The sequence below is a fragment of the Ursus americanus genome, chromosome X, assembly GCF_024610735.1.
Source record: "Ursus americanus isolate L20-20 chromosome X, mUrsAme1.1.p, whole genome shotgun sequence".
NCBI classification, from domain to species: domain Eukaryota; kingdom Metazoa; phylum Chordata; class Mammalia; order Carnivora; family Ursidae; genus Ursus; species Ursus americanus.
The window spans coordinates 20,663,267-20,687,892 of NC_142164.1; the positions used below are offsets into that span (position 1 = coordinate 20,663,267).

A 24,626-nucleotide genomic window follows, 5' to 3' on the forward strand; every position below is an offset into this window, starting at 1 on the left:
ATTAGGTGAAAAGGCTCAATGTTTCACCTTTTGGTGTTTATTTTAATTAATGTTATTTCTCTGGCTTTAACAGTTCAGATTTTGTCATTGGACCACAGGTGCACAGAACTGGATTAATTATAAGCCCTGCTTCATGACATGCTCTCATCATTGGTCTATGAGTGGCCTATGTTCATTTATTTATTTAGTATTTAATTGCCACTTTTAAGATTTTACTTTGTAATTTGATGGCTTATTTTTTTGAAATTCTAGAAAAATGTTTCTTCGTTTCAAGTCAAACTTGCTGCTAAACCTTCTAAATCTGAAAAGGAAATGGACCCAGAATATGAAGAGAAAATGGTAAATATATACTTGGGTAGGATAGTGAATACTGTAGTTGATTTTTTTCTTATTGAAGTATAGTTGATACTCTTACATTAGTTTCACCATAGTTCATTTTTACAGAGGTGATGTGAAAGATTGAAAGAATACATGTGTATGTATAATGAATATAGGATCATAGATTTTAGAATTGGAAAGTAATTTAATATATAATCAATCATAATAGAATTTTTAAAAATACTTTATTTTTTTATTTGAGAGAGACTGAGCACAAGCCAGGGAGGGGGGCAGAGGGAGAGGGAGAGGGACAAGCATACTCCCTGCTGAGTGGGGAGACTAATGCGGGGCTTGGGGCTTGAGGCTTGATCCCAGGACCCAGAGATCATGACCTGAGCCAAAGTCAGATGCTCAACTGACTGAGCCACTCAGGCAGCCCCATCACAATAGATTTTTGTTGAATAAATGAATCTCTTTGTTTTCAGATGAGAAAATAAGGATCAGAGAAACTATATGGAATAGTTGGAAACAGAAGTCACATCTCTTCACTTTTGTTCAGTGCTCTTTATCCCATAATAAGATTTTTTAAAAAGAGTTTATTTATTTGAGAGAGAGTGTGAGAGAGAGTGTGATGGGGGGAGGAGGAGGAGGGTGAGGGAGAAGCAGACTCCCCACTGAGCGGGGAGCCCAACCTGGGCTCCATCCCAGGACCCTGGGATCATGACCTGAGCCAAATGCAGCCGCTTAACTGACTGAGCTACACACGGCTGCCCCTAAGATATATTTTTTTAAAGATTTATGTATTTATTTGAGAGGGTGGGGAGGGGAAGAGGGAGAAGGAGAGAATCCTCAAGCAGACTCCCTGCTGAGCCCAGAGCCCCATGTGGGGTTCCATCCCAGGACCCTGAGATCATGACCTGAGCTGAAATCACAAGTTGGACACTTAACTGACTGAGCCACCCAGGCGCCCCAGATTTTTTTTTAAGATTTATCCTTTTATTTGAGAGAGAGAGAACAAAGCGCACAAGCAAGCCGGGGGAAGGGTAGAGGGAGAGGAAGAGAGAGAATCCTCAAGCAGACTTCCCTGCTGAGTGCAGAGCCCAGAGTCTAGATTCAGGGGCTGAATTCCAGGACCCCAAGATCACAACCCAAGCCAAAACCAGGAGTCAGACAAAACCAAGAGTCAGATGCTCAACTGTCTGAGCCACCCTGCTGCCTCCATCATAAGATGTTTTATGCTAAAAATATCGTATGCACTAAGTGAAAGTATTAGTGGCACCATCATTGTGGCTGAAAGAAAGCAAATCACAAAGCCAGACTGATATTTTTTTCTTCTTTTCTTCTTGCTTTGGATATATTAATGAAAGTTACACATTGTAAAACATGTAATATAGTAATACATTTTCTGGAGGAAAGGACATTTATCTGGTACCTGAAAATATAACATATTTAAGCAGTATAATTTCAGTTATGCCCACCTACTATTGCTTTGCCATATATTTAATTTAATTTTTATTCACTAAAATCGTATTTTAGCTTTCATTTTAACTAGACTTCTATGCCCTGGGATCTTTCAAAACCAGTGAATTTGGTTAATTCAAAAGAGAAATTAACAGGTAGCTGGAACTGAACTTTTTTGTTGAAGGGTTTTTTTTGCAGTAATATTATAAAAATAAGTAGTGATGAAGTATATTTTTTGGCTGTTCATAGTGATTTTACCAAACTCCATGCCTAAATGTCTAAGGTCACATCTAACGCAGACAGTTAATGTTTTAACAACTCTAAAAACAACATTCCAGTGAGGATAACATAAAATGGAAAAGTTTTGGCCTCCTTCCAACCTCTGGTCTGAATATATTTGTCTAATTCTTGTGTTTATGTTAATGAACTCTTGTATGTTTCTGGTGTTATTAATTATGCAGCCTTCATTAGCAATCAAATATTCTCTACCCTATGGTCAAAAGTGATTGGGAATTAAAAAATCATTTATATTTTTGTCTTTATCTAGAATGACATATATATCTTTTGATCTTCTAAGATTTTTAGTGAAGTTTTATTTCATTAATGTGGTACAAGTTATATGCCCTTTTATAATTTATTGAGGAATTATACATACCAATTTTTAATAGTTAATATATATTAATTATTTTTTAAAATTTCTTTATTTGACAGAGAGAGACAGCCAGTGAGAGAGGGAACACAAGCAGGGGGAGTGGGAGAGGAAGAAGCAGGCTTCTCAGCGGAGCAGGGAGCCCGATGCAGGGCTCAATCCCAGGATTGTGGGATCATGCCCTGGGCCGAAGGCAGATGCTTAACGACTGAGCCACCCAAGCGCCCCTATATTAACTGTTTTACTTATGTGTGTGTATATATTTTTCCTCCAAATCCTGCTCACTTTGGAGACAAACTTTTTATATTATTATCATAAAGTGCAATTTTCAGTCAGTTAAGTGTCTGACTTTGGTTCAGGTCATGATCTCGGGGCACTGGGATTGAGCCCCACATCGGGCTCTGCGCTTGGCGGGGAGTCTGCTCATCCCTCTGCCCCTCTTCCCACTCTTGCACTTACTTTCTTTTTTTTTTTTTTTAAAGATTATTTATTTATTTATTTGACAGAGATAGAGACAGCCAGCGAGAGAGGGAACACAAGCAGGGGAAGTGGGAGAGGAAGAAGCAGGCTCATAGCAGAGGAGCCTGATGTGGGGCTCGATCCCATAATGCTGGGATCACACCCTGAGCCGAAGGCAGACGCTTAACTGCTGTGCCACCCAGGCGCCCCATTGCACTTACTTTCTCTCTCTCTCTCAAATAAATAAAATCTTTAAAAAAGTGCAATTTTCCAGATCATTGTAATTGAAGAGAGAAATACTTATTACATTATCATACCATGCATTCACAATATTTTGAGACAAGATGACACTGTATTCTAAGATGTTAATTATTCCTAGATGCAACTTGAAAATTCTTAATTCAGTTTATGGTATATGTATATCATAGCTAATAACTTATATTTCTAGGATGTATTTAGGATATATTGTACATTATGCTGCTTTATTTTGTTCACTAGGAAAAGAAAATCATTATGTTTTGGAAAGAGGATTTGCTTTTTGGCCCTGACTCTTTAAGCAGGGGTACTTCTTAATTGGGGCATTTACTGCTGTTAGATCACTTGGCTTCTATTCAAACTATCTGAAAATGCCATTTTCAAATTCTGCTGCTTACTGGCTATGGGAACTTGGGCAAGTTAGTTACCCTCTCCATACTTCACTTTCATCATCTATAAAATGGAGATAATATTAGTATCTACCTTATAAGCTTCCTAAGATAATTAAGTGAGTTAGTATGTTTAAAGTGCTTAGAACATAGTACAAAGTAGAAGGGCAATATAAGTATTCGTTAAATAACTTCAAATAAGAAAGAAAATCATTACTTTTTCTTTTGTTTTGTACATTAGAAAGCAGACCGAGCAAAGAGATTTGAATTTTTATTAAAACAGACAGAACTTTTTGCACATTTCATTCAACCTTCAGCACAGAAATCTCCAACATCGCCTCTGAACATGAAATTGGGACGTCCTCGAATAAGGAAAGATGACAAGCAGAGCTTAATTTCTGCTGGAGAGTATGTTGGCATCTCTCTTCTTTTTCCCCTCTCTTCCTTCTGTCCCCACTTCTCTGTCCTCTTGTATTCTCATTCCCTCTTCACTTAGTATAATTCTATATTAAAAAAATAAGATTATTGTCAGTGTAAATAAGTTTTGGAGGAAACCATTTTTTCTCACTAGAAATTAATAAAAATGTACGCTGGTTCTACCAACTTCTAAGCAAGACCTTAGATAACTCATTTTTTTTTTCATGACCGATATTAGCAATGTATAGTTACTTAATTTACAGCTTAGTATTTGGGTTGAATATAAAGGTATTTCTTTCCATTTCAGCTACCGCCACAGGCGCACAGAACAAGAAGAAGATGAAGAGCTACTCTCAGAGAGTCGGAAAACATCTAATGTGTGTGTTAGATTTGAGGTGTCACCTTCATGTAAGTATCTCATTATGTTGGTATTTTTTTCCATTTTGATTTTAGAAAAATTATACTTGATTGTATTTTTTAAAGATTTTATTTATTTATTTATTTATTTATTTATTTATTTACTTATTTATTGTATTTTTAAAAGATTTTATTTATTATTGAAAGAACACGAAGAGGGGGAAGTACACTCCTCACTGAGCAGGGAGTCATACCTGGGGCTTGATCCCAGGAACCCAGGGTCATGACCTGAGCTGAAGGCAGATGCTTAACCAACTGAACCACCCAGGCACCCCAGTACTTGATTGTGTTAATGAAGGTATGAGATGTCTTGATTTCTTTTTCAGATGTGAAAGGAGGACCACTGAGAGATTATCAGATTCGAGGGCTGAACTGGTTGATCTCTTTGTATGAAAATGGAGTCAATGGTATCTTGGCAGATGAAATGGTAAGGACTTGATAGCTAAAAACACAATCTCAGTTATCAATTTTTATGTAAATTTGAAATACCTGACCTGTATTGCCCCCCTGAGGCCTGGAGGCTAATTGCTTATTTAGTTACAACGTTAAAGGCATTTGTAAAGTCTGGAATTGTTTCTTTAAGTAACCTCGAGAACATACACTTTCACTGGCTACAGAATTCTTAGTGCAATTTCCTCATATGGTTTAAAAAGCCTCCTTGTACTTTTGTTTTTATTTGCACTTTGGCTTCCAGGAAACCCAGAGCCAAAATCAATGCCAAAATGGAGACCCTGTGTAACATAATGGCTAGTCTTTTGTGCCTTTTCCTATTCTATATCTTCTTATCTTTCCTTTGCCCTTCTTTATTTCTATTTTACCGTTAATTTATATTCCATGTTTTCATTGTAGGCCACCTGAAACATATTTTCTTTCTAGGTGACCTGAAATCCTTTTGGTAATGAGGTGGGGGTATATAAACCAAAGAGTAGATGAGTGAATGAATAAACCAAACAATAAATGATGAAAGCCTGAATGAATGAATGTAAGCTCCTCAATGTGTGAGCAGTCAGAAAGTGAATAGATGGATTAAAGAAAAAAAAGTAAAGAGCAATGTTGAGTCCTGATATAGCAGAGTACCAGGTGGGACCTGGGAAGAAAGCTAAGGAGTGATGGGCATATAAATAAAATGATCGAAGAGAAAAAGTAAGGCCATTTAAGATGCTAATTCAGATAAGGGGAATACGTGAAGGCCTAGATTGGTATTTTTAGATCAAATGAATAAGATGGGATTTAAGAAAGGGCAGGGAGGTACTTCTAGATCTTTATGACCCAGCGATACTCATTTTTATGTGACTTTGGAGCCATATTTGCAATCACTCTTATTCAGAAGAGCCACATGACTATTTACGCTCTATAACATATAGCGTAGTAGTTGATCCCAAAGATGCTGAGCAACTGTTAGGTGTGTGGCAGGAGGTCCTTTAAATCAAGGGTCTGTAGCTCCTTATATTTAGTATTCTGGGTTGAAGACTACAGTTAGCTCAGAGCGGGAGTAGCTTGATTAATTAGATAACAGAAAGACCAGGATTATTTGCCCCAAGCTCTTGGCTGCAGCGTGTCTAAAGGATCTAAAGATCCTTCACACTGAATTTATGCTGACACCAGATACTTTTTAATTATTAAAAAAAGGGTAAGATACTTTAATAAGGAGTATAGAAAATTTGGAAAAAAATCAAAAAATTGAAAGTAAATTATAATTATGCTACCTAGAAATAATCGCAGTTGACATTTTGGCATATTTCATTTTAGTATTTTAACTCCAGATGTATTTATTTTACATAGTTGAGATCATATTGTACATATAATTTGGTATTCTGATTTCTTCACATTCATACATATTTTCTACATAATTCAAATATTTGTAAAAATAATTGTTAATTCGTAATAATTAATCCTGGGGAGTTACCACAGTTCTCTTCATCTCCTCGCTTATTGTGGGTCATTTGGATTGATGTGTAGTGTATATATAGTATATATTGTGTATATTTAGTATATATGGGTTGATATATATGTACATACGGTATGTAATAGTACTGTTGTGAGAACCCTTGTAATTTAGTTTTTCTGCACCTTTCAAATTATTTTCATAGGATTCCTAAAAATGGAATTACTTGATTAAGGAATTTTAATATTTTGAAGTTTTGATGCTTCTCTTTAAGTGAAATATTAGATGGGATAAACCCTATAAAAATAGTTTAAGCCTAGGTTCATAAAAGCAAATATATACCTTACATAGAGATAAAGCCAGAAACTCTTTTATTTATTTATTTTTTTAAAGATTTTATTTATTTATTCGACAGAGACAGCCAGCGAGAGAGGGAACACAAGCAGGGGGAGTGGGAGAGGAAGAAGCAGGCTCATAGCGGAGGAGCCTGATGCAGGGCTCGATCCCATAACGCAAGGATCACGCCCTGAGCCGAAGGCAGACGCTTAACCGCTGTGCCACCCAGGTGCCCCCAGAAACTCTTTTAAAAGGCCACACAGCATAGAACATCGTTCCCTTTCTCATCAGTTAGGCGGCGGGTTTGTGGTGTTCAATATGCTATTTTTTAAAAAGTTCACCAGACCAGGTGATCTTTAAGGCCTTTTCTGGCTGCAGAGTTCTTTTAGGTTCTGTTCTTTTATGGTTCCATAGATCTTCAAGGGTGTGAGATCACGCAAGTACAGAGAGCCACAAGTCCCTTGAGATACATAGTCTGAGTATTTCATGCCTGAGCTATAATAATGTTGGGGACAATGGGAAAGAAAGACCAGTATCTAAGCAGACTGGTAAAGGAAATGAGTGTGAAATGCATACACACAAAATTCCTAATTTTGCCGCTAGAAAAATTTATAAAGTTATTTATAAATTGCTTGCTCCTTTAAGAGGAACAACAAAGCCGCTTTCTGCCTGCAAGTCCCTGGTTTCTTTTTGTGTACACAGTAAGTAAAAATGGGAATGGTTATTCACTTAAAAAAACAAAGGTCTTTAAATTTTTCCTATGTGACATAGTTGGCAAATGTCTTTTGTAATGTTATTACTAACAAAATGTTACATTAAATAAACAGTTATTTTTTTCATTAAATAAATGTTTCATTAAATAAACAGGATTTTTTTCTTTGTAATGATAATACAGGGTCTTGGTAAGACTTTACAAACGATTGCTTTGCTTGGTTACCTGAAACATTACCGAAACATTCCCGGACCTCACATGGTGTTAGTTCCAAAGTCTACTTTATACAACTGGATGAATGAATTTAAGCGATGGGTCCCATCTCTCCGTGTTATTTGTTTCGTTGGAGACAAGGATGCGAGAGTAAGTGAGAAATAGGTTTAAAGAGGCCATCAAGAATAACATCATTTCTGGGGATTAAGTTGCATACTATTACCATAAAGACATTGAAGTAGACTGCTACTAGTAAATAACTGTATGTTAGGCTCTGTTGTAAGTGCCTTTTATATCTTAATGAATTCTCACAACACTCCTGTGAAGTAGATGTGTTACTTATTAATAAAAGACAATCTGTTACTGTGCTTATCTGCATTTAATTTCAACTAGGTCATTAACCTCAGCATTTTTGAGTTGCATTTTAAACAACTTTTTATAAAAAAAAGTCCTTATTGACAGTGTATCTTATCAATGACTCTGTCAGTTGTGCTGTTTTGACACCAAAACTGTGTAAATTTGCATGACTTAATTTTTTATGTTTAAATTTTTAATTTTGACTTTGACTTACACATGTACACATGTGTGCTTACACACATACACATAGATGGAACCTTTTCTATTTGTACGGAGAGCCTTGTATTTTGTGTTTATGCATTGACACAGCTTTCAGTTTTGGTATTTGAATAGAAAAACACATATTTGCATACATTCTTATATATTAGAAACTGGGCTCTTGCTTAAATTAGCCATTTGTCAATCTAGTAGGCTACAATTATTTAGGACTGTAGAATTAATCTAAAAGAAATAAATTATGCAAAAATATCAAAATGAATAATCAGCTTAGAAAGCATATTATTAAACTTTGCCTTTATTTTGCCTCCAGAGGACATAGAGTAAAGATTTATTCTATTTTACATATTTAGATAGGTTATCAAAAGATATCCTCAAAAGAATGGTAGCATAATGAATTATGTAATTTTATTCTTATCATTTTGCTTCAAGAAAAATTACTTAAATTTATTTAAATTTAACTTATAAATAATTTAAATATTGAAATACTGAACTCATAAATTTAGAATTACAGGCTTGATTCTTCCCTATGCCTAATATTTCCCATTGGCAAATTAGTCACTTAGAGCTCTTATCACTGCTGTTCTTTTCTTTTTTTAAAAAAAAAGATTTTATTTATTTATTTATTAGGAAGAGAGAGAGAAAGGGCACGAGTGGGGGGGGAGGGGCAGAAGGAGAGGGAGAAAGAGAAGCAGACTTCCTGCTGAGCAGAGAGCTGAACAGGGGGCTTGATCCCAGTACCTGGAGATGAGGACCTGAGCCAAAGGCAGATACTCAGGTGCCCCTCACTGCTGTTCTTTAATGTAATACCAGTCCTTCTAAAACTTTGCATTTCTAAAGTATTGCATTCTAAAGTATTGATTTTTGGCTAAAATTATTTCTTGAAGATCATAAGCAAAAGAGAAATATGTATGCTTGTGTTTCCATGTGTCTCAGTAAAACTGTCAGCGGTTTTCAACTATATTATATGGAATCCAAGGATTTCATGAAATACCTCTTCGAAAATAGTGGATGTATTTAATTTGTGACTGTCCTATCTCTACCCCATGGGGGGTTGGGATTTTACTGGCAACTTCAAAAATTTTTTAATCTTGAAAATCAATCTTCAAAGTCAGTGTTTTTCATATTGCCACTTGTTAGTATTGGGAGTTCATGTTGGTGGTGACAATTTTTTAAACACTGAGATAAAATAGAATGGAAAATGGCAGAGTATTTCACACATGGTGGGGATATATACTGCTCCTTTTTTAAAAGATTGCAACCTAAACTATAATTTTACTGTGAGCAATAGGCAAAAGAGTTTGCAAACTGGTAATTATTAATAACATAAGTAATGTCCTATATTCAACATTGAGAGATTGATATCAGTATGTATAGAGAAAATCCAGATTATTACTAATAGATTTGAATCTTGGTACCATATGGGATAGATATATAGGTCTTTATAGTTTCTTGGCCTTTTGTAAACATTTTATGAGGTCAATATGTTATTAAAAATTTTGATGTAGATTATAACAGGTATTTGAGTTGGGAAATTCTTAGTAATACTATTGATCCAGTTTGATGCTAATAGTGGTGTGAATCCCAAATAAGGTTTTTTAGCTTTTTTTTTTAAGTAGGCTCCACACCCAACATGGGACTTGATCTTACAACCCTGAGATCAAGAGTTGCACGCTCTACCAACTGAATCAGCTAGGAGCCCCACCAAACTTGTTTTTTTTTTTTTAAAGATTTTATTTATTTATTTGACAGAGAGAGAGACAGCCAGCGAGAGAGGGAACACAAGCAGGGGGAGTGGGAGAGGAAGAAGCAGGCTCCTAGCGGAGAAGCCCGATGTGGGGCTCGATCCCGGGACTCTGGGATCACGCCCTGAGCTGCAGGCAGAAGCTTAACGACCAAGCCACCCAGGCGCCCCAAACTTGATTTTTGACCCCTTTCTTTTCCACTCCAGAAGCATCAAAGATCTTGGACGTGGAAATAGGAGATCTGGTTTTAGTTCTGTTGTTGCCATTGAGTGTGTGATGTTGAGTGACTCTTGAAGGGCCTTAATTTTGTCATCTATAAAGTGAGAGCTTTTGGGTTATGTGATATTCAATATTCTGTCACACAAATTTCAAAGTAGGGCTAATTTAAATTAAAAATATGCATAGGCTTCATGAAACTGTAGGAGGAACCATTAAAATGAGTGTTTCACAAAATCAAAAAAAAGATAAGACCAAATGGGATCTGGCACCCCAGTTCTCTTTATGTTGCTTTTAATTCCCTAATGTCTTAATTAACTTTTAAAATATGACCACTTCCCAGAGTGCAACTGAGATCTCTACAAAGGCCTTTTTTCTGTCCTCTACTTTAGTCCAGGTGATCCTTTTATATATATGGGCACTCAGTAAATATTTGTTGAATGAGTCCACAGAGTGTTTGGTGCATAACTTTGTTTATGAAATAATGAGTTTGTAGTGAACAGTCACTTTGTTTATGCACTGTAATTTCAGATTTACAGTACTAATCAGAACCTTCTCAATATAGATTTGGCTGCTCCCTGTTAACTACTGTGGTTTTATTTTGACCTGTAGCATCTGGAATTCAGTTTGTACAAGTTAAAAATGCTCTCAGTCAGCTTGGCTACTATGTTGGCCACTACCTGTAAAGATTTAAAAATAGTTCTAAATAGTCTCACTGTTTTAAATAGCCTCCTGTACTAGATAGAGCAAGTCCCCTTTATAAAATTATATCTGTAGCCTCAAAACAACATCGGGAAGTTCACAAAAGCATTAGTTGGCTTTCATGACCCCTTAACAAAATATGTGACTCATTCCTGCTAGAAAGGGAAGGAACATATTAAGAGATCTCAAAAGGTTGAAATCGTTCTTGTATATTGAGTTCTTTACATTTGTTAAAACTGTGTGGGTAATAGTTGGTAATGCTTGGCTCTTGATAAGAACATGGTTTTCGGACGGCAATTACTTTGCCCATGTCTCTTTGGACCATCTGTCCTATGAAGAGAGCTTAGTAATGTAGTCATCTTCTGGTGGTAAGAACTTCTCCAGTTCATTGGATATGCTGTACTCATTTGAGGGGAGCATTTGCTTCTATTTTGTTGTTGTATATATTAGCATGTCATCCAGATAATTGCCCACAGATGTGTCTTTGGGCCTTGGCTTTCCTGTCTTTAAAATGGATGAGACTAAATGATTCCCATGTCTCTTAGAATTATTAATATTCTCTTGTTTTAATTCTGTGACCATCTTGTCAGTGTATTCTAATATGAGGAACTTTATTTTGCATTAGGCTGCTTTTATTCGTGATGAAATGATGCCAGGAGAATGGGATGTTTGTGTTACTTCTTATGAGATGGTAATTAAAGAAAAATCTGTATTTAAAAAGTTTCATTGGCGATACCTAGTCATTGATGAGGCTCATAGAATAAAGAATGAAAAATCTAAGGTAAGCCAGTTTTCAATAGCATTGTTAAAATTTTCTTTTAACTACCATGTCTGTTTTCTTCTGTATATTCAAAATTAAAAAGGGTTGGAAGATTGTGATTTTATTCACAGAATGTGAATGAAAATCAGTTTTAAAAAATGGTTTTAAAGTTTAAATTATTGAGTATGAGATGAATGAAAATTGAGCTCAGTTTTTAATATAAAGAAGATTGGGTGTTCATTTGCTATACCTGTTGCAGCCTAACTCTGTTATGCTACAGTATTTTAATATTTTGATAATATTTGGTGTACAAAAGTCATTTGCATTGATTTGTCTTTTATTGAGGAGCCTACCAGCTTATGTGTATTCATAAGGATTAGAAAAAGATCATTTCCTGTAATTATCTGATTTGTGTGAATTAGAGTGTGGTGTTAATTTTGAAAAATATCAGTATTTCTTGCCATTCAACTCCATCAACAGTAGGAAAAGCATCAATTATTATGATGAACCTTTCTTTGGATCACTGGGCTACTTTGGGAGAGACAGGGACAGAACTGGAGCAAAACCACCAGGTGGATCATACTAATTTCAAATTGAAACTAATATCCAATAAAAAAAAGACGCATGTTAGAGGATAATTGTTTAAGAGTGTTATAAAAATACGCATTTTTATTGGTGAGATTACTGTTCTTTTATGTTTTTGTACGTTAATTTTTATAGTCTTATATTTAGAAAGTTAATATAGGAAAAATGGGTGCAACTCTGGTGCTTAGAAATTGTCACCAGGCCAAGTTAGAACTTGGCTAGGTATGTAGATGAACAGGGAAAAGGAAATATTATTGTGTAAACTGACTAGCCTGGATTCCATGGAGTATTGACTGTGTGGACCCAAAATGGAGAAAATAAATTTTTTGAAGTGAAGGAGGGGTCTCAGGTATGACTATGATTTGCATTCTTGTGAGTGTAGAAATGCCTAGAATATTTTGTTTAGTTGTGATTCATTGTGGCAATGTCACCTGAACTAGGATATTTTTCTTTTTTCTTTTTTTTTTTAAAGATTTTATTTATTTATTCGACAGAGAGAGAGACAGCCAGCGAGAGAGGGAACACAAGCAGGGGGAGTGGGAGAGGAAGAAGCGGGTTCCCAGCGGAGCAGGGAGCCCAATGTGGGGCTCAATCCCAGGACCCTGGGACCACGCCCTGGGCTGAAGGCAGACGCTTAACGACTGAGTCACCCAGGAGCCCCCAGGATATTTTTCTATAGAAAAATAATTTTCAAGATTTATATTATTCAAAACATGTATTGGTTGGATAAAGAAGTGGATTTTGAGAACTCTAATAAATAAAGCAATGTTAACATGACTGTTAACCTTTCTAGCTTTCAGAGATCGTTCGTGAGTTTAAGTCAACCAACCGCTTGCTCCTAACTGGAACGCCTTTGCAGAATAACCTGCATGAACTCTGGGCATTACTCAACTTTTTATTGCCTGATGTCTTTAATTCTGCAGATGTAAGTTTAAGTCATGTGTTTTAAATATAATTTTCTTATGTTCACAGACATCTGTTTTCAAAGCATAGAAGGTAGATTGAAATTTATAGCTCTTTTTCATTTGTAATTCTTCATCTGTGTGTTTTGGTTTCTCAGAAAAAAGCTCTTAATCACAAACTTTTCAAATGAGGATGTTTAGAGAAATAATGTTTCTTTTCTTTGAGATTATTCTGCCTCTTACACTTTGCCTATATTGCGTTGCTGTCACAACTTCTGATATGAAATAGGCTGAGTTCATAGTAGTAAATTCAAAATTTTCTTTTAATTAAATTGGAAGGGCTTTCTACATACTAGTTTGGCAGGTCTTTTAAATGGCCTTTGATTATTGTAGTCATTAACATTTGGTGAGTACTAAAGAGCTCATAATGCGCGATTCGAAAAACAACGTGTTTTGTAAATGTGTGATTTACATTGTTTTTATCATTAGCATAAGTTTATGCTAGTGCAGCAAACTGAATTGAATGATTTAAGGACTTTGGAGTTTGATTTTTCCTCATTACTGATATTAATTGATAATAAAAAGTACCAAGTTCAGCTGTTCATTTGTTTGTATACCTTATCTTGCTTTGGTTTATTTTTATTGTTTGTTTAAAATTTCTGTTATCATTATGTGTCTTCAATTTTATATTCTTATTCCTGCTCTACCTCTAAACTGAATATAATGCTACTATGGTATGGGGAAGCCTAATAAAAGTCTTTTAAGGAAACAGTGCTGGTGGAGTTCAAATTTTAACTCCTCCATTATTTTAGCTATTTTTGAGAAGTAAATAATATTGACCATCACAGTGAACGTATTTTTGAAAGTGCTTAAAATGAATTACTGTTGTCTCATTGTATAAGAATTTATACAATATTGAGTTTATTTAAAAAAAAAACCAACCACCTGTGTGCTTACTGCAGAATTTTCACCCCTCCACAGGACTTTGACTCTTGGTTTGACACTAAAAATTGTCTTGGTGATCAAAAACTTGTGGAAAGACTTCACGCAGTAAGTAATAGATGAGAAAATTTAGTAATTAAATACATATACCAAGCCAGAAAACAAACTGCTCTAGAATCTGTTTGAACTTGTGGGTTTACCTCCTGCCTCAGTCTCACTGCTTTTCCCTCCCGCCTTTCTGACAGCCTCTTTGGGAAATGAACTCTACTCTGTTTTCAGCCTGTCTAGGGAACAGCTGTTTTGCGTTGGCTTTCCTGCATGGCTAATGTGGTCCTCCCCATTAGAGGCTGTTCATACTCCCATACTCCACAGGTCCTTAAGATGGCATCAGTATTTTCCTAGTTCCCCAGTGCCACTTGTAAGCCACTAGTTCTCCACCATCATGCATTAAACTCTTCCTTTAAGGTGAAGTTATCTTGCAGGTCCACCTTCCATCCACTCTCTTCTCTATCATCCACTCATCACCAGGTGACTCCCTCACATTCATTAAATACCAGTTTTCCATTCTTTGATAACAACTTCTTATATCCCTTTTTAGCTCTTTCACTCATGTTAGTCCTTCTGTACTTATTCTTTTACCTTACAAAGACCTCCATTCCTTGGACCCCTGCCTTCTCATCCATCACCTCATTTCTGTTGTTACTTTTCTCTACCTCTTTTTTTAAAAGACTTTATTTTTAAGTAATCTCTACACCCAACATGGGCTCGAACTCATAACCCCAAGATCAAGAATTGCAGGCTGCACTGGCGAGCCAGTCAGTGTCCCGTTACTACTTTTATCTCTATCAAACAATGAGCCCATTTTCTATCACTTGAACTACCCTTTTGCCAATACTCCCAAACTTTCTTTCTTTCTTGTCTGTCCGCCATTTCTGCTGTGGAAGCCCTAAACTGGAATACTATAACTGTCTCTGTCTTCTGGGTTTGAATTCTGCTTCTACCACTTACTAGCAGAGTGACTTGCTCTGTCCTGGGGCTGTTCAACACTGATAAAGAAGGTTATAAAACTGTACAGGTTGGAACAACTCCAGTTCCATGTTCTATAACATAAGCTGGAATTTGATATGTCAGCAATCCTTCAACATGGCCTTCTACAGCATTCTTTCCCATTGACAATAACAGCTGCTTCAGACCTTTCGCAATCTCCCCAAGACTTCTATCCTAGATATTCTGTGCCCTCCTCCTTTCTCAGTAAGTAACATCATTATTTTCTCAAAGAGAAAAAAGAAGTTATTAGATAGGAACTCCTTCAAGGATATCCAGCTTCCACAGATAATCTGCATGTGTGTTACCTTCTTTGTGAAGGGAAGAGGTGTTTTCTTTGGTCAATGGCTAAGTCATCTGACATGACCCTGGATCTCATCTCTCCCTTCCTTATGAGACCTTTCCCCATAATTTATCCTTTTTATTGACTGATTTTTCTAGCTCTCACTCTGTATTGGCTCTTTTTCCTAACATGTAAACATGCTCAAGCATCGCCCTTATTAAAATCCAAACCCACACCCATACACACCCACTCTCACGCATATACAAAATATATTCTCTTAACACTCTGTGTCTTTAGTTGTGATTCTGGTCTCTTCCTTTGATAGCTAAGCTTCTTGAAAAAGCAGTTTATTTTCTCCATTTGTACTACCTAATCTCTTCTTTACTCTTGATTCCATTGACCACTGGCGTCTATCCGTTCTATGTAACTGAAACTTAACTTGGAAGGTCTTCTATCATTTTCCAGTTGCTGAATTCAGGGTACACTTTTTGCTCAGTATTTTGGCTTCTCGGTACTGCTTAGCATTTCTAACCACTCCTGCATGAAACTGTTTCCTACCTGGTTTCTGGGGTACAGAATGGATTCTCTCTTACTTTTTTGGTCATTCTTATCAATCCCCTTTATGGGCTTTTCTTTCTCAGTCTGTCCCTGAAAGTTTAGTGTTTTGTAGAGCTTTGTCTTTGACTTTCTTTTTCATATGTGCTCTCCCTGGGGATCCACTCCCATGGTTACAGCTACCACCTATCTACTTATAACTCCCAAATTTATCTTTCCATTATTTCTTGCCTAGTTCCTGCATATCCCACTGCCTTCTGAGTCTGTCTGAATGTCTTACGGGCAGTTTAAACTCTTAAAGAATCTCTCTTAGACAGTTTTAAGAGGCTCAAACCAGAGATCAGAAGTTGTCTTTCACTCTTTCCTTTTCCTTACCTCCCATAGATCTCTAACAGTAATAGCTACTGTTTACTAATATCTACTGTGGTTAAGCTCTACACACAAGTACTGCCATAAATTTTCATAGCAGCTTTGGAAACAGGTATCACTGTCCTCATTTTAAAATGCTTGTCATATACATATACCACATTTTTTTTTTTGATGAATGGATGAGGAAACAGGCTCAGAAAAGTTAAGGAACATGTTCAGGCTCACAATAGCTAATCAGGGAGTGAGCTGATTGTAGAATCAGCTTGATCTCGGTTTGAATTTGGCTTCTACCACTTACTAGCAAAATAACTTTGGTTAAGTTAATAAAATTGAAGGGCACCTGGGTGGCTCAGGTGGTTGGGCATCTGGCTCTTGCTTTCAGCTCAGGTCATGATCTCAGGGTTGTGAGATTGAGCCCCATGTTGGACTCCACACTGAGCTTAGAGTCTGCTTAAGATTCTCTGCCCCTCCCTCTGCCCCTCCCCCTGCTCATGCACTCTCTCTAGCTGTCTTTCTCTCTCTAAAATAAATAAATAAAATCTTTAAAAAAAGAAACAAAATTAAAATAATCACATTTCCCTTAAAGATTTATTGTAAGGATTTAGTACTCTGGGTTGTGAAGTTCATAGTGCCCTGTCTGGCACATTGCAGGTACTCTATAGATAATGGTAGCACTATTATTTTCTTGTGATAGAATCTGTCTGGCAGGTATACACTGATTATTTCATCTTTTTTCTCTATTTATCCATATTTTCCTTAACACTGAACCATTTTCTCTTCATTCATGTATTTAACTATTCTGAAATGGCCTCCATTTTTATCTCACTTGTAGAGACTCTCTGATCCATACTCTTGAGTTCAGATTTCCTCTATGATTCAAAAATCTTGTTGTTTCACTTAGTGTAATACCTTCTAGGTCCATTCATGTTGTCATAAATGGCAAGATGTCATCCTTTTTTATGGCTGAGTAACATTCCATCGTGTGTGTGTGTATACTTATATATGCATACACACACACATATATATACATACATACACATGTGTGTATATACACATACACGTATAGACCACATCTTCCTTATCCATTCATCTGTCGATGGACACAGTATTATTGTAAATAATACTGCAATAATCATAGGGGTGCATATATCTTTCCAAATTAGTGTTTTCATTTTCTGTGGGTAAATACCCAGTAGTGGAATTATTGGATCATATGGTATTTCTATTTTTATTTTTTTGAGGAACCTCCATACTGTTTTCTACAGTAGCTGCACCAATTTATATTCCCACCAGCAGGGTATGAAGGTTCCTTTTTCTCCACATCCCTGCCAGCACTTGATATTTCTTGTCTTTTTGATGCTAGCCATTCTGATAGGTGTAAGTGATACCTCATTGCAGTTTTGATTTGCATTTCCCTGATGATGAGTGTTGCGCATGTTTTCTTTGTGTGTCTGTTGGTCATCTGTATGTCTTTTTTGGAAAAATGTCTGTTACCATCAAAATTATTCCTATACAGAATAAAAAAACAAATGTTGTATGACGGCAGCTTTTTTTTTTTTTAAAGATTCTTTCATGCTTATTCAATAGTCAGTAATCTTATTGTCTTTTTAATGTATCTTGTGCCATCAAATTATGACTATCTAATTTAGGTCCCCTGTTCTGATTTTTTAATGGGTCATTGGTTCTTTTTTATTGAGAATATTGGCAACTGGCATTGGTAGTGCTTTTCAGGTTTTGCATTGGGAAGTAAATTTCAGATTATGGTGTTGTCAATGAAAGATACGGTTTGTGATATTAAACTTTTATAAAAACGATCACTTTGTAGGTTTTAAAACCATTTTTGTTACGTCGTATAAAAACTGATGTAGAGAAGAGCCTGCCTCCTAAAAAGGAAATAAAGATTTACTTGGGACTGAGTAAAATGCAACGAGAATGGTGAGCTATTTTATTTCCATTGGAATTTATTTATGTGTAAGGATTTATTAAAATTTAGCTTTGTAGTGGTTCAGTCATGCCCTTATTTTTTTTCAGTTGTGCCTTTAGATCAAAATTTACATTTTTTTAAAACTTTTTTTTAAGACTTTATTTATTTATTTAACAGAGATAGAGACAGCCAGTGAGAGAGGGAACACAGCAGGAGGAGTGGGAGAGGAAGAAGCAGGCTCATAGTGGAGGAGCCCGATGTGGGGCTCGATCCCACAATGCTGGGATCACGCCCTGAGCCGAAGGCAGACGCCCAACCGCTGTGCCACCCAGGCGCCCCCAAAATTTACATTTTATGTTTAAATGGCAAGTTAAGTAGTTCAAATATTTTAATAGAAAATTGGTGAATATTTTATGTAGCTTTTGGGAAAGAGCATGGGCCTTGATTCTGTAGACCTGTATTTGTTTGTTTAAAAAATATTTTTTAATTTAAATTCAATTAACATTTATTATTAGTTTCAGACGTAGAGGTCAGTGATTCATTAGTCTTATATAATACCCAGTGCTCATTACATCACATGACTTCATTAATTATAGACCTGTATTTGAATCCCATGCTTTGCCCCTTAGTAGCTATTTAGCTTGGGTAAATTGTATAATCTCAGTTTCCCTTCTATAAAATGGGGATAATAATCTTAGCTTATGAGTCAATGTCAGAGTTAAAGAGGCTAGTGTCACTTGCACATTTGTTTGTTGCTTTTTCCATCAGTGAAAATAGTAATAATCATAATAATAAGTAATAATAAGATAGATGAGAATAGCAATTGTGGGTATTATAAAAATAGAAGCTGAATTGGTTTTTAAAATACAGGCAAAGCAGGAAATTGACAAGAGAAGTCACAAGGAATCATAAATCAGGCATGCTTATGTAAAAATGCTGTTAAAAGAAGCAAAATGTTGTGGGGCACCTGGATGGCTCAGTCGGTTAGGCATCTGATCTTGATCTCAGCTCAGGTCTTGATCTCAGGGTCATGAGTTCAGGCCCTGCGTTGGGCGTAGAGCCTACTTAAAAAGAAAAAAAGCAAAATCTTGCTAATATAAATAAAATTAGATCACTTATAATATATAATGACTTCTCTACTACTGAAACCAATATAGGGTAGTGGTGAAGAGTGTATTTCTCTGGATTCAGACATAAGATCAAACTCTTACCTTGTCCCTTTTTGTGGCCCTAAGTTGTTTCATACCTCAGAGTTGTGCAGATTTAACAAGATGATTTATATAAAGCCCTTTACATGATACCTGACACTTTCACTCAATTCAAGTTGGCTGTTATTATAATTAAATATTAATTATTGTTCAGGTAGATACATAGGTCTATTTTCACCTGGGTAAAGGTCAACAAAAGATAATGAAAAATGTTTACGGATCAGAAAAAAATGCCTTACGAAGATTAGGTATAAGAAATTGTGATTGTTTTTAGCTCAAACAAGTAAAAGTTGGGTGCCAACTTTCAGCAAATATTGTAGTTATTGAATAATTATCAGATATAGTTATCTGAATAGTTATCAGCTGATCGCAATTTGTAGCAATGAATAAAGCAGGAGGAAACAGGTTTGTAGGCAACATACAGGTTAAAACGCTCAAAAGTTTCTTGGTTTTGCTGATCAGATTTAGTTTCAAAATTGAATTTGTTGTTTATTTTTAAATAGGACTCTTATGCTGATCACCAAAGGAATGATGCTTGATAGCATTAAACTTTTTTTTAGTTAGATTGCTTTAACTTTTATTATTATGAACAGTGCTGTGATGAACACTATTCCACTTACATCGCTATCCACAAAGGATGAAATCACAGATGTAGAATATTCACATTTTAAAACTTCTTATTTATCTTGCCAAATTGCCCTTCAGAAAGAGCATACTAACATATCCATGTCATTTTATAAGATCTTCCTATTTTACCACATATTCACCAAAACTGAGTATTTTTTTTACTTTTTTCTTTTCAAATTTTTATTGAAATTTTAATTAGTTAATATATAGTATAATATTGGTTTCAAGGAGTAGAATTTAGTGATTAACCAATTACATATAATAAATGATTTATAATTAACTATAATTGTTAAAAATTTTAGGTATACAAAAATCCTGATGAAAGATATTGATGTGTTAAACTCTGCTGGCAAGATGGACAAGATGCGACTCTTAAACATTCTGATGCAGCTTCGAAAGTGTTGTAATCATCCGTACTTGTTTGATGGTGCTGAACCTGGTCCCCCTTATACCACTGATGAGCACATTGTCAGCAACAGTGGTAAAATGGTAGTTCTTGATAAACTGTTGGCCAAACTCAAAGAACAGGGTGAGTTACAAATCTATACATTAACATGAAATGACTTTATATTAGTGACTTGTGTGTAAATAACATTTTGTGTATTTACTCATCATTCATTCATTCACTCATTCAGCAAACATTGTTGAGTACTTATTATCTGCCGGGAATTGTCTGATGGGCTGGGTATACAAAGAAGCATAAGACAACAGTCTTTGCCTTGGACAAACTCAGTATGAAGTGAGGAGGAGCAGTTGCAATTCGTTGTAATAAGTGCCATCATATGTTGAGAAACTGAGAGTTGGGGAAACTTTCACAAAAGCGACATTTGAAGAGCCCTGGAGAATGTCTAGGAGTAAATCATGGAAAAAGGAGGGGGAAGCATTTTACAGGGCAGTGAAACAGAAGTGTGAAAAAAGGGAATGCAGAGCTTGCAGTATTTGGGTTAGAGTGGCAGTTGATGAATCTGGAAAGTTGGATGGGGTCAGATTATGGAAGGCCTTTTAAACATGCTTTAAGAAGTTTGGACTATTTGGAAGGCAGGCAGGGAGGTGTGTCATAGAAGATTTTGCTGTGTCAGCTGACATGATCAGACTTGTATGTTTGGAGGAGAACCTTTGAAGCAGTGCAGGGGTTCTACTTGAGGATGAGAGATGAGAAACAGGAGACTAGTTGGGAGACTATTGAAGTAGTTTAGTGAAACACTGTGTGGACCAATCACTCATCCTCAGGACAGAGAAAAGGCAGACTTTAAATCATCTCAATATGTGTGGAGGGTTTTGAAATCCTTAAACATGCATAACTCAGCAGTGCATAATTCTGTATAGCATTCCTCGAAGGTGTATGTGTGTGTGTGTTTCATGAAGTGTTCATGTACTATATATTTATATTACATGTGATGTTTACTTATATTTTTGTAACATTCAAATTAGTTTTACACAAGTTGAATAACTTGCTTTTTTGGGGGAAATGTTTTAGGTTCAAGGGTTCTCATTTTCAGCCAGATGACTCGCTTGCTGGACATTTTGGAGGATTATTGTATGTGGCGTGGTTATGAGTATTGTCGACTGGATGGACAAACCCCACACGAAGAAAGAGAGGTGAGGAAAAGAAAATAAAACAAAACTTCAAAAATCAGTTCAATTAAGCCATGTTTTTCATCATTAGGTAGTTTTGAAATTTGACCTTTTTTTAATAGCTAGGTGCGTTGAATTTCTCACTAACACCTCTCTCTCTCTGAGCTCTTCAGTTTGGCTTGCATTATACTGACTCTTTACAAAGCATCCTTTTCAAGGTCTTCAAAGACATCCTTACTTATCTAAAGGATACTACACCACTACACCTTTACCTCCTCTAACCACTGCTATCTCTGACCTTCTGATTACTGTTTCTCATCCTACTCTTTAATCTCTGATTCTGGCATTTTCTTTTCTTGATTTGCTTCCTACAGTAGACCCTCGCCATTTGTGGAGTTTAACAGTTGAGATTTTTCCAGCTTATGAGCAAGTCTAAAGACTCATGAAACAGTAATTTGTAAAGGGAATAATCTCAGTGTTAGATTTCTGTAAAACTGCTTATCATGCATTTGGATCTTGGAATACTGAAAGGTTGGTGTATAGGGATGAGTTACTTAGCTAGTGAGGAAGCCTACCTAGCACACAGTGTCCTTCTCAAATTTGGGAATTCTTACAGATCTTTAGATTATCCCTCATGAATGTCATGGGTCTAATGTATTTAAACCCTTTAATACTTTTTTGGGGGGAGGGCTTTGCTAATTTAGCTTTTCTGTGGTCCTTCAAGGCTCTGTCTGTGGTCTCTCTTTAAAGTCTCTCCTCATGCTCTGGGCAAAGATTGTGATTTCATGGTATAGTGGAAAATGCATTGAACTTGGTTTCAGAAGACCTAAATTTCAGCACCAACTCCACCACTTTGTAGTGTATGCAAGCTGTTTAATTCTCTGAGCCTCAGTATCTTTATTATCAGGGTAATGTTAATACCTAGGCTTCTTTTTTCTGACAATGTTGTGAGGATCGTTGGGTATATTATATATACTGCATGTCATGAAATTGCACACAGCCCTTTTACCTCTCAGCTTTAGGGCCCCATCTCAGTCCACAAAGACTCTTAGTCCATGTCCCTCTCCTTCTATAGCTTCAGTGAGCACTCTGTTCCTTGTGTGCTTCCTTATTGAAGTTTGGCTGTAGCATAGGATAGGGTCCATAGCAGGCACACAGGCCCTTTTCATACTAAGGGTTTACCTGCTGCCCATTGTGGGGAAATATTTTTGATAACATTTACAAATATGCGGGTATTTCAAAGTTTACACTGGTCCCTGCTCTATAGTACTTTACTTTTTCTGAAATGGTAACTTGAAGCTTTATTGAGCTTTTGCTGATTTATTCCTCAGAATGAGTTTCTCCAAATCCACATTAAGCACAAGCCATATAATGCTATTAAAAATGACCCTTTTTCCTGGAATGAAGATGATACTAAGGCAGAAAAGTAGGTGCTTTCTGACCTCAAATAGCCAATTTGCATTTCTGACTGATCTCCCTGCTTATGAACAATTTGGACTTTACCTAATTATACCCAAATTATTCTGGTTTCTTAAAATTTCAAATAATTTCTCCCTTCAGAGGCTTTGAATTAGATATGTTGACTTTAGATACAGCAAAGTCAGAGCTATTCTTTTCTTTCTTTTTTTTTTCTTTGGAAATGCCTCACTTTCCCATTATACTGTTGTCCACATAATCGTTTCATCTGTTTTCCTAGTAAGAAGGTGAAGCCACATTTGATTCCTTACTCTAATTATTTACCAGCTGCTAATAAACAATTCTTTTTCAATAGTTCTTTTGCCCTTTCTTCATTGCTACAGCTTAATTCAGCTAGCTAAGTCTCTGGTCATCCTCTGGCACAGTTCCTATAACCTTTACTTAATTGGCCTCCTCACTTTTATAGGGAAAGGATCTAACATTTGTCAAGCAACCACTCTAAGCTATGCAATGTATAGGTCCAGTTGAATTCTCCTAGCAGCCCAGTAAAGTATGATTTACTGATATCATTTTCTCCACTTGAAACTGTCTCAGAGAGGTTAAATGCTTGCTTAGAAACACATATGTAATAAATGGTAATGATTTACACCAGGTTTTTGCTATTTCCTCTACACCAAATTGCCTCTCACTACACCATGCTGCTTTCTATACTGCCCCCTTTACATGCTATATGGACCGCGGCAGTGAGCATCACCTTCTCTGCTGCAACTTTTGACCATGCCATTCCATTCATTAAAAATATGACTTCCTGTATTTTTTATTATAAAAGTAATATATGATTGCTGAAGAAAATTTGCAAAATAAAAGTATTTCTGGCCAATCTCTTTTTGTATATATAATTTATGTAAGTAATTGGTATTATACTATAGATACTATATGTAAAGTTTGGTAACATTTTTTTACTCAGCATTATGTTGTACTTCCCTATATCAATAATAAAATTCATTGTAAAAATAATTTAAGTATAATATTACATCCAGTAAACATACTATAAATGATTTATCTCCCAATTGTTGATCATTTAGGTTGTTTCCAATTTTTTCACTATTATAAATAATGCTAAAGTGAAAGTCCTTATACATAAATCTTTGTGCACATTTCTGATTATTTCCTTAGGATAAATTCCTAGAAGTGGAATTACTGGGTCAAAGGGTATGAACATTTTTAAGACTCTTGATGCATATTGCCAAATTGCTTTCCAGAAAGGTTGTACCAATTTCCATTCCCTGCAGCAATGTATGAGAGTGCCCGTCTCACCGCCCCTCGTCAACATTGAGTATTATCATTTTTTTAATCTTCAAAAAATGGTATTATGTTTTAATTTCCATTTATTTGATTATTAGTGAGATTGAACATTATTTTTGTATTTATTAGCCATTCGTATTTGTTCTTTTGTGAATTGTCTGTTCTTTTTTTCCCCTTTTTTTTGCTCATTTTTCTATTGGGGTCTTAGTGTTTATTTCTAATTAATTTGTATGAGATCTTTATATAGTAGGGATATTAACATCCCATTAATTTTTAAAACTCTTTACTAAATATCCCTGGATTAGCTTACTGAATTTCCTCATTACTTCCCTGTTTGCCCCTTGTCACCATATGGAAACAAATCTACTTAACCTCCCCTTTATC

At 35.8% G+C, this 24,626-nt stretch overlaps 1 protein-coding gene across 10 annotated transcripts in view; it reads left to right on the top strand.

Annotated features, from left to right (window-relative positions):
- SMARCA1 (SNF2 related chromatin remodeling ATPase 1) overlaps positions 1 to 24,626 on the top strand; it is a 734,807-nt gene that overhangs the window by 4,656 nt on the left and 705,525 nt on the right. For 8 of the 10 annotated variants that reach the window (XR_015723364.1, XR_006777961.2, XM_087859788.1 and 5 more), the window contains exons 2-13: positions 253 to 339; positions 3,773 to 3,939; positions 4,256 to 4,356; positions 4,692 to 4,792; positions 7,482 to 7,661; positions 11,373 to 11,528; positions 12,886 to 13,017; positions 13,976 to 14,044; positions 18,013 to 18,122; positions 20,249 to 20,475; positions 21,424 to 21,545; positions 24,114 to 24,149. Coding sequence is in view for 8 of the 10 variants with exons in the window: in XM_087859788.1 (XP_087715914.1) it covers positions 253 to 339; positions 3,773 to 3,939; positions 4,256 to 4,356; positions 4,692 to 4,792; positions 7,482 to 7,661; positions 11,373 to 11,528; positions 12,886 to 13,017; positions 13,976 to 14,044; positions 18,013 to 18,122; positions 20,249 to 20,475; positions 21,424 to 21,545; positions 24,114 to 24,149 (1,488 nt within the window). In the remaining 2 variants the exon portion in view is untranslated. The remainder of the gene's footprint in view (positions 1 to 252; positions 340 to 3,772; positions 3,940 to 4,255; positions 4,357 to 4,691; positions 4,793 to 7,481; positions 7,662 to 11,372; positions 11,529 to 12,885; positions 13,018 to 13,975; positions 14,045 to 18,012; positions 18,123 to 20,248; positions 20,476 to 21,423; positions 21,546 to 24,113; positions 24,150 to 24,626) is intronic. The other 2 variants (XM_045788726.2, XM_045788692.2) reach the window with 1 other exon arrangement.